The sequence below is a fragment of the Episyrphus balteatus genome, chromosome 4, assembly GCF_945859705.1.
Source record: "Episyrphus balteatus chromosome 4, idEpiBalt1.1, whole genome shotgun sequence".
Taxonomy (NCBI): Eukaryota; Metazoa; Arthropoda; class Insecta; order Diptera; family Syrphidae; genus Episyrphus; species Episyrphus balteatus.
Window position 1 is genome coordinate 26,692,010 of NC_079137.1, and position 12,058 is coordinate 26,704,067.

The 12,058-nt window shown below is 29.9% G+C and overlaps 2 protein-coding genes across 3 annotated transcripts; one reads left to right on the forward strand and one right to left on the reverse strand.

Moving 5' to 3' along the window:
• Positions 1-1,895: 1,895 nt before the first annotated feature.
• Positions 1,896-2,993, forward strand: LOC129920158 (uncharacterized). The gene is made up of 2 exons (XM_056001385.1): positions 1,896-2,293; positions 2,377-2,993. Exons 1-2 carry the CDS (start codon positions 2,053-2,055, stop codon positions 2,991-2,993), a joined length of 858 nt encoding a protein of 285 aa, XP_055857360.1. The 5' UTR covers positions 1,896-2,052.
• Positions 2,989-12,058, reverse strand: LOC129920154 (uncharacterized). Of its 2 annotated transcripts, none has more exons than XM_056001379.1 (6): positions 11,788-12,058; positions 11,577-11,721; positions 10,280-10,494; positions 6,997-7,701; positions 3,272-3,355; positions 2,989-3,206 (listed from the first exon to the last, which is right to left on the reverse strand). In XM_056001379.1, the coding sequence occupies exons 1-6, from the start codon at positions 11,959-11,961 to the stop codon at positions 3,033-3,035; spliced, it is 1,497 nt and encodes a 498-aa protein (XP_055857354.1). In that variant the 5' UTR covers positions 11,962-12,058; the 3' UTR covers positions 2,989-3,032. The 2 variants fall into 2 exon arrangements, with proteins under 2 accessions (XP_055857354.1, XP_055857353.1); XM_056001378.1 differs by having other exon boundaries at positions 3,272-3,373.

Genomic DNA, 12,058 nt, shown 5'->3' on the forward strand with positions numbered 1-12,058 from the left:
GGCCATATTCATAGACACTGTCTAAAGCTATTTCTGACTGGACACTGGAGTTTATCCTATTCAAATAACATTGGCTGTACCATGTACCCCAGTCTAAGAAGATAAACTGGAGTCTAAATACGACTATGAATATCGCAAGTATACACTTAACACTCGAACAAAATTCACCTCAAACTTAAACAGAAATTATGTTTACTTTTTCTGAATAGATTCGATCCGATTTATATTTGAAGTGTAGTGTGGGCACCATACACTACTGCAATATTCAAGCCCAGATCTCACAAGAGCACAGTATAAAGTTTTAAGTATTTGTGGGTCGTGGAAATCTGAAAAATTACAGTTCACACGAACTGAGCGAAAAATGCCAAAAGGGGCCAGTTATAGCTATCATTAAATTTTTTTTATAATATGCAATAATAAGCAAACAAAAATTGTTAAAGGGGGTATCAGCATGAAGAAAATGAGATATAGAATGCTTTTACTTAAAAAAAATACTTGATTTTAATTTAAACCTTTCTTAAAATACAATTTATTATAGAACACAAATCGTTTAACTAAAAAGTTCAAATCTTTTTCTGTTCTCATATGTCAGTTTTTCTCTCAATGATAGGTCTGTTCCAGACTTTTTGTGCACTAATAAGATATGAAATTGTGTTGTACAATGGTGTTCAACTTGTTTCAGACTTTTTGGCAGTCTTTCGTAGTTTTATTTCCCACTGAGAGAATTCTCTCCCAACTCTCATTAATTTGAAAGACTTCCTAATTTAGTGCACAAAAAGTCTGGAACAGACCTAATTAGGCAGTCTGTCAAATTAATGAGAGTTGGGAGAGAATTCTCTCAGTAGGAAATAAAACTACGAAAGACTGCCAAAAAGTCTGGAACAAGTTGAACACCATTATACAACACAATTTCATATATTAAGCTTAATTCGATAAACATTACCACTTTTTTAATGCAAAAATTACGTTAACGCGATTCAGTTTAAAAATCACTACAATTTGATTTGTTTTCTTCTTTATTTATTTGTTTGACATACGTCAACTTTTCATTTGACAGAACTCATATTTCTGCCGGAAGAAATTCTTTGGGCTAAATTTGTCAGGGTGGGGAAATTTTTTACTCTCTCGTGAGCGCTCTCTCCTACACAATTTTTGAAGTTGGGAACAGACTCTGACCAAAAACAACCAAATATTACTAAATTCGGCAGTTGCAAACTGAGTGTGGAACGGACCTGATAACTGCAGTACTAAATTACACTGACAGGGCTTTCCAATGATTTAAATTTTTCAACGATAGAACTGGTCCCTAAAACCAAAACTAGAGGAGCAAAACAAAATTGTAACAAAATATAGACCTAGTTTGTTTCGATTCTGGGGGTGCTTCGCTAAGTTCACACGAACTAAGCGAAAAATGGCAATAAAACCAAAACTTTTTAGCAACAAAATATGGACCTAGTTTGGGCTCCATTCAGAAGGGATGCTTCCGCTAAGATCATATGAACAATTAATAACAAAAACTACCGGACCAACAAAAATTGCCGTAACTAATTGGCAAAAAAATAATATACTGCTCCAAATAAGGTTTTCGAAAAGTGCTTTGCTAAGTTTATACTCATTGATAAAACAACGACAAAAAACTTTGAAAAATCGTATCTCGAAAACCTACCCATATTAACTTTTTTAGTGTAATTTTCGAGTTCCTGAGGTCAAAATATTTACGTTAGTGGAATAGTGGAATTGAGTGCCAAAATGACACAGGGTTTTAAAAGAATTTTAAAACGGGTATTGAAAGAATACAAATCAAAAATGATCAAAATTTTGTCGAAAAATTAAATATTTTTTTTTTATTCATCTTTTATTCCCATTAAAATAATTAAAAATTTACAAAGATTTGTACAAGTATGTATATACCATGGTATAGTACTAGTTATTTTATGAAAAAGAATCAGAAATAGTACTATTCGGCGGGATTTCGTTACACGCATTTTGTTCGGCGGGATTTCATTACTTTCCGACTATTTTTATATTCTATTTTATTTTTTCTATATTAGAATGGAATCGCAAGAAAATGACGATCGCAGTTCTACTTCTTCAATTTGTAGCACAACAGATCATATAATCACTAGCAACGTGAGAACCGCCACTTCACCTAAAGACGTTTCTATATTGAACAGATCAAGTACTTCACTTAGTGGATTTTGCAGTCACACAAAAACAGATTCAATTTCTGATGGCGATATGTCGGACTTTTCAAACGACAGTGAAGATGAAGAATTTAACAATCATGTTGAAGGTAGATACGTTAAATATTACATGAAATTACCAAAATTGAATACACTAATTTAAATATGAACCCTTTTTGAAATTCTTTTGCAGGACGCAATAATATCCTTCAGCCTCACGTTCAAAGCACATCACCTGAAGGGAATATAATGAAAAACGGGCAAATTGTTGTACGTAAAGTTTTTACAAACACTAGAGAGCGCTGGCGTCAGCAAAACGTTTCGGGAGCATTCTCCGAACTCCGAAAATTGGTACCAACACACCCGCCTGATAAAAAATTATCAAAAAATGAAATTCTTCGAATGTCTATAAAGTACATTAAGCTATTAACAAATGTTCTTGATTGGCAGAAGCAAGAAGAGCAAAAACACGCCGAAGAAAATGAACCAAACAACAATGACAAATCTGCTGTCAATGGCATGAAAGAATTCCATGTCAAATGCGAACGAAGCATTGTACAGTTAGATAACACCAGAAGTACGAATAATAATAATAATAATAATCTTTTAATGATCGCTCCTCAATCAAAACCTATAAAATTGGAAGCAGTCGACGAACCAATATCGTTTCTTTTTCGTCGTGATGTAGTACCATCAACAAATACAATAATCAACACACGGTTTTTGCCTAAACCCAATAGAACCAAAAGGAGACCAAATCAACAGCATAAAGTAGATTCAGACTTGAAAAGAAAAAAAGATAGAATTTAATTTTAATCCAACAGTATATTAAAATTATTAAACCAAAAATTACAAATTTAAAATGTTTTTGCTGTACTCTGATATATGGATAACTCCGTATTTAGCTGAAGCTAAATGCAAATTTTCTCCGCAAACCATTTGAGAATTGATGTGTGGATTGTGTATTTCAGTGATAAGAGTGCTGCAAGCAGTTGAAGAATCTCCAGTCGATTTAAGCATTTTCTGTAAAAAATTAAATGTTTATGAATTAAATAAAAATTAATAAGAATTTCAATTATCTAACTAACCATCCAAAATTCGTTTCCAGGTAAAGCGTTTCCATCCCACGCATAAGATACGATAAGAAGGACATTTTCGTGTTCTGGTTGACGCTGGGTTGTATTGAAAAACTTAAGATAAATCATGAGTACATAATTTATATTGTTAATTAAAAGAAAAGACGAGTATGAAAACATATAATTTTGTATGACTTTGTTTTTATCTGTAGAATGATATAAGAAAACTTTGTTTCTTTTTTCGATCATAATAAACAATCGAAATAAGCAATATAAACGATAGAAATGAACAATATACAATACATAGATATCTATGTAAATATAGAAATATGTTAAATTCTTTAAAAAATTTGAATTTTATTTGTGCAAATTGTTTATCGAAATTCTTTGAATTAAATACAACATACTAAAAGAATTTTTTGGTTTATTCATAAAAAATAAAAAAAAATTGAAAAATTTACTGCTGTGTAATTGAAATATTTCAATAATAACAATAACACTTTTCTATGTACAAAAACGTTTAGTAAACAAAAACAAGTTTAAAAAAAATTCCCTTGGTATGTCGTGATTGCCTTGTACGCAGAGTTGAACAGAATTCGAATACATTTTTAAATGGATTACACTGGACAAAAATTTTCAACTTTTTAAGATGTATATTAAATTCTATGCATTTGGATTCAGTAAACAGCCTTAGTTTTAGTACAGGTAAAATAGTACATAAAATCAAGAAATAAAAAAAAAATTGTTACACTCATGAAACTTGGCAAAAAGTTTGCTTTTGGGATAAGAACCAAGTACAAAAAAAGTCTATAAAAAAAAGTTGGGTGGAAGGGTGTTTTTCGCGGACAAGAGGGAGGGGGTGAAGGTCAAATATATACTGAAAAAAATCGTTTGTCGAATATCATCATATGACACATGTTTTCAAGGTATTTTTTGATGCTGAATCTAATGACATAAAAATAAAGTCAATACGATTGCTCTAAGAAAAGTTATTGCCGATTAAGAACAAGGGTGCTTGTTTTTTGACATCAACAAGTAAAATATAACCGAAACCCATGTGAAAAACATGCTACACTGATAAAATTCGGGATGAAGGTTTTAGATAAAGCAGGGACAAAGGAGTCATAAAGTTCTTAAAATTATTTTTTGGTGAAAGGGTGTTTTTTTGATGGGTTAAGTTGTGTGTGAGGAAGGTATCATAGCAGCTGACTTAAATTTTATTAATTTTTAAAACTTGGTGTAAATGTTTTGGTTGGTATAAGAAATGGGTATATTTGAAAAAGTATGTAATAAAAGAGTAATATTAGTGGTACCTTATTGAAATTTAGAAATTATGTTACTTTTAATATAAGAAACAAGAATCTTAAGTGTTTATAAAAATATCATGGTTAAAAGGGTGTTTTTTTTAAATGTGAAAACAAAAATGATGGGTCACCCTAATGAAATTTGGTAAAAACGTTGATTTTGGGATAGAAAGCAAGAATAAAGAGTTTTCATAAAAAAAATTTTGGTGAAAGGATACAGTAAAATCTGCAATTGGTCCCAAAAAGCCAATGATTCATTTTATTTATACCAACCAAAACATTTACACCAAGTTTTAAAAATTAATAAAATTTAAGTCAGCTGTTATGATACCTTCCTCACACACAACTTAACCCATCAAAAAACACCCTCTCACCAAAAAATAATTTAAAGAACTTTATGACTCCTTTGTCCCTGCTCTATCTAAAACCTTCATCCCGAGTTTTATCAGTGTAGCATGTTTTTCACATGGGTTTCGGTTATATTTTACTTGTTGAAGTCAAAAAACAAGCACCCTTGTTTTTAATCGGCAATAACTTTTCTTAGAGCAATCGTATTGACTTTATTTTTATGTCATTAGATTCAGCATCAAAAAATACCTTGTTTCACATGATGATATTCGGCAAAAAATTTTTTTCAGTATATATTTGACCTTCACCCCCTCCGCGAAATCCGCGAAAAAACACCCTTCCACCCAACTTTTTTTTATAGACTTTTTTTGTACTTGGTTCTTATCCCAAAGGCAAACTTTTTGCCAAGTTTCATGAGTGTAACAATTTTTTTTTATAAATGCCTATTTTACCTGTACTATTTTTGAAATATTGAATTTTTCAAATGTGGAGGCATACTAATTTTTAAGTTTTGCTTATTTCAAGCATTTATTCAAACTTTCCAGAAAAATTAATAAGTATTACGCTAAATGTATTTGTGGTCAGTAAGCCTTCCTACCTTTTATGTTTTAAAATGGGCTTCAGATCAAACATAAAATTATCAACAAAAACATGAACTATAATAACATCCATACCTTTCTAGGAGCTCTATATTCTGAGATATTTTCGTTTTTCACATTTTTGGGAGCATGTTCATAGTAATTTTAAACTTTTGCTTATTTTAAATGTTCGTTAACAGAAAAATTTATATCAGTAGGTTAGCCTAAAAACCACATTGGTTTCTAACCAGGACACTGTGGGCTATAACGCTATTTTAGCAGTAATTAATTAAAAAGTCAACTTCTTCAAATATTGCTCATTTTAGTCTTATTCGATAGATAAATGGACTAGCTATGATTGTTCATTCAAAATTGAGGTCAAAACATTCATTGGATACATAAAAACACAACCGAAAAGCAAGTTTTCAAAAAAAAAAACAAAAAAGTCCACTTTTTCCTATATCCTGATATTCGTTTAATGAGTTTGTTTTAACGGATCGATTGTGAAAATTTTGCTAGTTTATCAATTACTGATATATCCTAATATAGTACTTGCTATTAAATTGTAATTATATTGAACTTTTGTTTATAAATTTTAAGGTAAAGTATGTTACTAGCACCGATTTCATATAAAACGAATGTTCCTAAGCTTTAAAAAAAAGGCACGCGTAGGCACACTCTAGAAATAATTTTAAAAAGTAGCTAGCCTATATGGTATTATGTTTTTTATAAAACTATGTCCTACAAGAGCAAACTTTTTTCGCTGTAACTCTGAAAGTATAGTGAGAAAAATGTTCAAAAAAACCACTTACGATGAAAAAAAACGTGTTGAATGTTTTCAAATAACGGTTTTTTTATTTGCGATAACATTTTACCTTCCCTATTTAGTAAAAACAACTTTTGTAACCGTTCAATGACACCATTTTCAAGTTTGATGCGTTCAAACTTCAAAAAACTCATTTTTTTGTTTTTTATACCAATAATATCTGTTGTAAATTGGAAAACCTTATTTAACATAATATTTCGTTTATTTTTGTTGTTGGTCTTATCTTAAGTGTCTGTTGTACCATAAAATTATCATTATTATATCATTCGACATCATCTTAATGGCTTTAACTGCAACTTTAGATTATTTCGAGAATTTCTATAATTAATTCCAGCTATAAAAGCGTTCTAGCCCACAGTGCAGGAGCTCCATTTTTTGAAAAATGTTTACTTTTTATATTTTGGGGGTAATTTCATTCTATTTTTAGTTTCTCTCTTCATATGTGTTTTTTAAGTTAATTCCAAATTTGTTTTATCAAACGTAATGTTTTTTGGTTGAGTTAGTTATAAAAAAAAATTTAATAAAAAAAATTTGTTTTTATGAACTTGTATGCATTTTATTTTCGGAATCAGCACCCTCCTGTTAGCTGTTAATATTCGAATACAAAATTATCCGCAGTGCAATAATTCATCCGCGATTAATATATAAGGTTATAAATTTCCTACGAATAAATATTCTTACCAATTTGTCTGCAGGATTTCTTTTTGACAAAAACGTTCGTATCCCTCCATCAGGATGTGGATCACTTTTAAAGATTCCGCCATGTTCTAACTCCCCACACTTAGTCATACTAAACCATGAAAAATGCACAAATGATATATGATTAAGTTTGGGCAGCAGTTCTTTTAGTCTTTCAGTAAAAGTTAGTAAAAATATTTCTTCTTGTTGCGGTGCTGTTTTCCATACACCCAATCCAATACCAACAACATGTATATATGCACGCTGTTCAGCAGCTGCACATCGCGCTTCACTCTCCAAAAGAAGTGTATCAAATGAGATGGCATAGCGTTTTTTCATGATTAAATTATCAAAAATGTCGTTCATGTTCTTTGAATTACCAAATCGTTTACCATCTTTCACTACTTGATCAAACGAAAAATCTGGCTCATCGTAAAAACTTTTCCACATATGACGATAGTCGGATTGTCTAGTTTCGTTCTTTTTAGTATTTTGTCCATAACCATTTTCAATCGTGTTTTGAGTTTTCGAAATAACAATGTCTTGGAACTCCATTACATCGCGACGGGATAGTCGAGCACCAATCAAGCCTATAACAACACCTGCACGTTCAATTTTGGATTTGTCTTTTTCTATCACACCAACATTATTGCGGTTTCCATCATTAAGAAATTCCGAATGTGATGAAACAGAAAGAAATGCAGAGAGCTAAAAATCATAAGTTAAATCAGTGAAAACAAAATAGAACCTACCCTTTTTAATTAGAAAATCTATTATTTAAAAGTTATGAGTATATATGTAGTAAAAAAAACAATTTGTAACTCAACAACTTGTTTCAAAATCAATGTTTCTCAATCCGTAAATTTTCTTATATCGCACATAAACTATTAGTAGAGTAACTAAAGCAAATTATTAGGGAACCCGGCCGAACAGCTCTGATTTTGACGATTTTTTTTTTCAAACGTAGGTAATTAAAAATACTTTGAAGTCTATAGATTAAAAATTGCCGGTGTTGCCGTATTGTTTTTTAAAATTAAAATTAATTTTTTTTTTTAAACAAAACCATTTTTTTTGCTTAAATTTCATAAAACAAATGATAGCAAAAGATTCTCTAGGTAATTTAAGGAAAATATATAAATGGCAGTAAGGGACAATCTTCCATCGTTTAAGCGATAAATGCAATTTTCTAACATTCTGACCTCAAACACAAAAAAAATATTTTGAAAACAACGGCAACACCTACAATATTTTAAAATACATTTTTAAAAAGCCAGAAGCTCATTCTTATCTCTTAAATTTAAATCCACTAAATTTAATCAAGACTTTTAGAAAAAATGGTCCTCAAACTCAGAATTAAAAAAAAAAAATGTTATTAGAAAAATTTAAAATGACTTTTTTCCAAACTTTTTCTAATAAAATATGAATTTATTTAAAAAAAATTTTTGGCCATAAATATTATCAGTTGAATTTTGAAGCAAAAAAAGGAAAAATATATCACACTTTTGAAAAAAAAAAAATGAAAAATTACTTCAATTTCAATGGTTTTTTTTATTAAAACTGAATTTTTGCATTGAAATAATTCATTTTCTCAAAAACTGTGGTAAATAGGAACTTTAAATTTTTGCTATTTAACTTTCAACAGTAAGGGTTATTAAATGAATAAAAAATAATTTTATGTTTAGATGTTGAACTTTAAAAAAAAATAAGTTACATTTTTTTTCAAAACTTTTATTAAAAAAAGTTCTTCGAAAATGAAATACTTTTTAATTTTTTTCATAAACCGTTATACATATTGACATTTCCTTTTATAATTTGAAATCATAATAAATGCGGCCAAAAAAATTTGAAAATAAATGCATTTTATATTACGACCAAGTTTAAAAAACGACATGTTAAAATTTTTTCTATAATTTTTTTTTTTCAAAAATCTGAGTTCAATTACCATTCTTTCAAAAGCCGTTCATTCAATTAACTTAATTTTCATTTTACATATATGACTAAGCTTCTAGCTTTTAAAAAATGTATATTTAAATATTGTAGGTGTTGCCGTTGTGTTCAAATATTTTTTTTTTGTGTTTGAAGTCAATTAATAAGAAAATTGCATCTATCGCTTGAACTATGGAAGATTGTCCCTCACTCCCATATATTTTTTTTCCTTGAATTTCCTAGACAATCTTTTGGCTTTAGTAACTCCACTATATTACCTTATTGGTTTTTATGTTTTTGATGTTTTTTTTTTTTTATTATTATTAAATTAATTAATTTATACAACCCATGTTCTGCGTTAGAAACATTATTTGTAGTTTATGTATTTTAAGTTTGCGTTGGTAAATTAACTTTATTAAACCTTAAATAAAAATTAAGGTTTCGTGTTCATGTTTTTAGGGTGCAAGAATCGAATGATCCCACAATTCTCTACCATGTCTGAATAGTTAAAATGACAAGCAAACTCCTGGAGGTATGGCCAATTCCTCCTCAAAAGGAGCCATCTAAAAATAAAATTAACGACTTGACAAGTATTTGCTCTTAATGTTCAAGTGCTCAAGCTTCTAAAACTTTAATTTTTAAAAAATTTAAAAGAGCCTTGGCATCCACAGACCGATTAAAAACATTAAACGATCGAAAAAACTGTTTTGTGCCACACAGACCGACGCGACTTTTGAGTCGGCTGACTGTGCGCACACAACTTAAAAAAAAAAAATAAAAGTAGTTTATAACATTTAAAATTTTACTGCGCTTGATCTCTCTTATTAAGACTTTTAGACAAATTTTTTTGTTTTAATTTCCCAGCAGTATGACTTGTAGGTACCATTAATTTGGTTCTAAAATAATCAAATAACTTTCTAGATAGTCTCCAAAAAAGCTTGGCATCAAGTTTGAAAATAATGGACCTATCTCTTTCTACAGTCATGCGGGATTCCAGACTAACAGCTAGGTTCCACATTTAATTTCACTCGAAATAAAATTAATATCAATACAAATGCCAATTCATTTTTGATTTCTTTCCACATGTGCCTGGAACCTACCTGTTGACAGGTTACATATAAGAATAATTTCAATGGCAATTTTCAATATAATGAACAGTAAACAAATTCAGACTTAACAAATTATGTACTTAATTTAATGTACAAATAAAAAGCCTAAGTGCGCCTAAAATTTCTTTTCCCAAGGTTTCTATCGGTCGCTTTCAAATTGCGAAACAACATTCCCTTAAATTTTGTTTCACGTATTTCATTTTAAACCAACACTGCCTATTACGAAATTTAGAACTATATATTATCCTTACCTTTACTTCATCATAGCTCAAAACATTTTTCAAAAGTAATGGAGGTGTCTCTGCTTCCGTTCCTACCGTCATAAAACCACTGCAACCCTTTTCTCCTGTTATAAGAAGGTACTTATCGTTCTTTCCAAAGAATGAAACGCATCGTTTTGTTAATAGTCGTTGTACAAAGTCAGTTATAGAAAGATTTGTGTATATTTCTTTTTCACATTTGTTACCTGAAACAAAATTATATATATTTAAAAATTTTTTTCGAAACCACTTTTTCGTACAATGTATTGATTTATAGATGTATTAAAAACCTCGAATATAGCCAGAGTCCTTTTTCGTGTATAAAGGATAAGCGGATTCAACTTGTTGTTGAATATTTTTGTATCATTCTTTTTGCTGTCCATATATGCGACAGGTACATATTATTGCAAAAATTAAATTTTTATTTTATGGATAGATTATTTACAAAATGCTTTTGACTCTACCACAATTGGAAAGTAAGACGAAACTCGGGTAAAATCTTCTAAATCAATGACACTTCCATCGGACTTTTTTATTTTAAAAACTTCCTGACCTCAGGGCAAACTTTACTAAATTCTTTTCCAAATTCAAATCATTTTAATAGTGAAAACCGCATAATGGAGATTGAGGTACTTTCCCTTAAACGCCACCATCTTCAAAGTGTGGGTCTTAGATTCTTTGGCGCTTTTGGTATAATCAAAAAATCATTCCCATACTATTAGTTCAATTCAAAGTGAGTTAATAAAAAATGCTGATTTTATCCAAAAACATACTGCAGAAAAATGGCAATTTATTTTGAAAAACAGTCCCGATGAATTTATTTTTAAAAAAAAATTGTAAGATATAAACCAGAGATACACAAAGTATCTCTGATATCTGTTTGTGCCACTACAGCATTCACCGCGAGAGTATTTTCGGTCATGAATATGAAGTGGCGAGATGAGAGGAATAGAGCTTCATTGAATTTGATCAAAAAAAACTCTTAATTTATATGAATCTTAATTTGAATGTGTACAAAACAATAAATTTTCAAGACTTAAAACAAATGGTACTCTTCTTTTTTCAAATGTTCCTTTTTTTTTCGTCGCTGAAACAAAATACTCTATTCTTTCTGTAAAAAAGTTGGCAACTCTAGCCACCTAACCTGCTTTTCCGTTAACACAAATTTTGAGTTTATTTTTGAGTGTAACATCAACAACTTACAACTCCACTCACCAAAACAAAAACAAAACCAAAATGCAATCTTGTGAAATTCTACCTATGAATCATCTTATGGTCATTCATTTACCGTATTGGCATTTGTGTTCCAAGAACTTCAAATAAAGATATAAGACTCTTTCATGAATTATTGGGTAGGCAGATTTCAATTGATCAATAATCAAAGGACTGCGTTCTTCTGGTTGATTTTGGATTCTGCAATTATTTGTACCAAACTGAAATATAATAATTTCTTCAAGTTTATTCACTGTACAATGTTTAAATTTTGAATAAAGCCTTACATCAATGGGAAATCTGGATGATGCATTAACAATGTCGGTCAGAGTCTTGTCTCCGAAGTTTGGTTTTTCAATTTTTGAACAATCGACAAGCAGTTTTTTGCCAATGTCTGTTAACATGGTACAGTAGTTTTCTTCGGGCCAGGCTTTAGCGAATTTTTCTCCAAATTTCATCATATTTACGTAGATTTTAGAATAAAAAAGGAGAGCACATAGAATGTAAATAAAAACAAGTGCACTTAATCTCAAACAAAAAAGTTAATTGTTTTTTTGA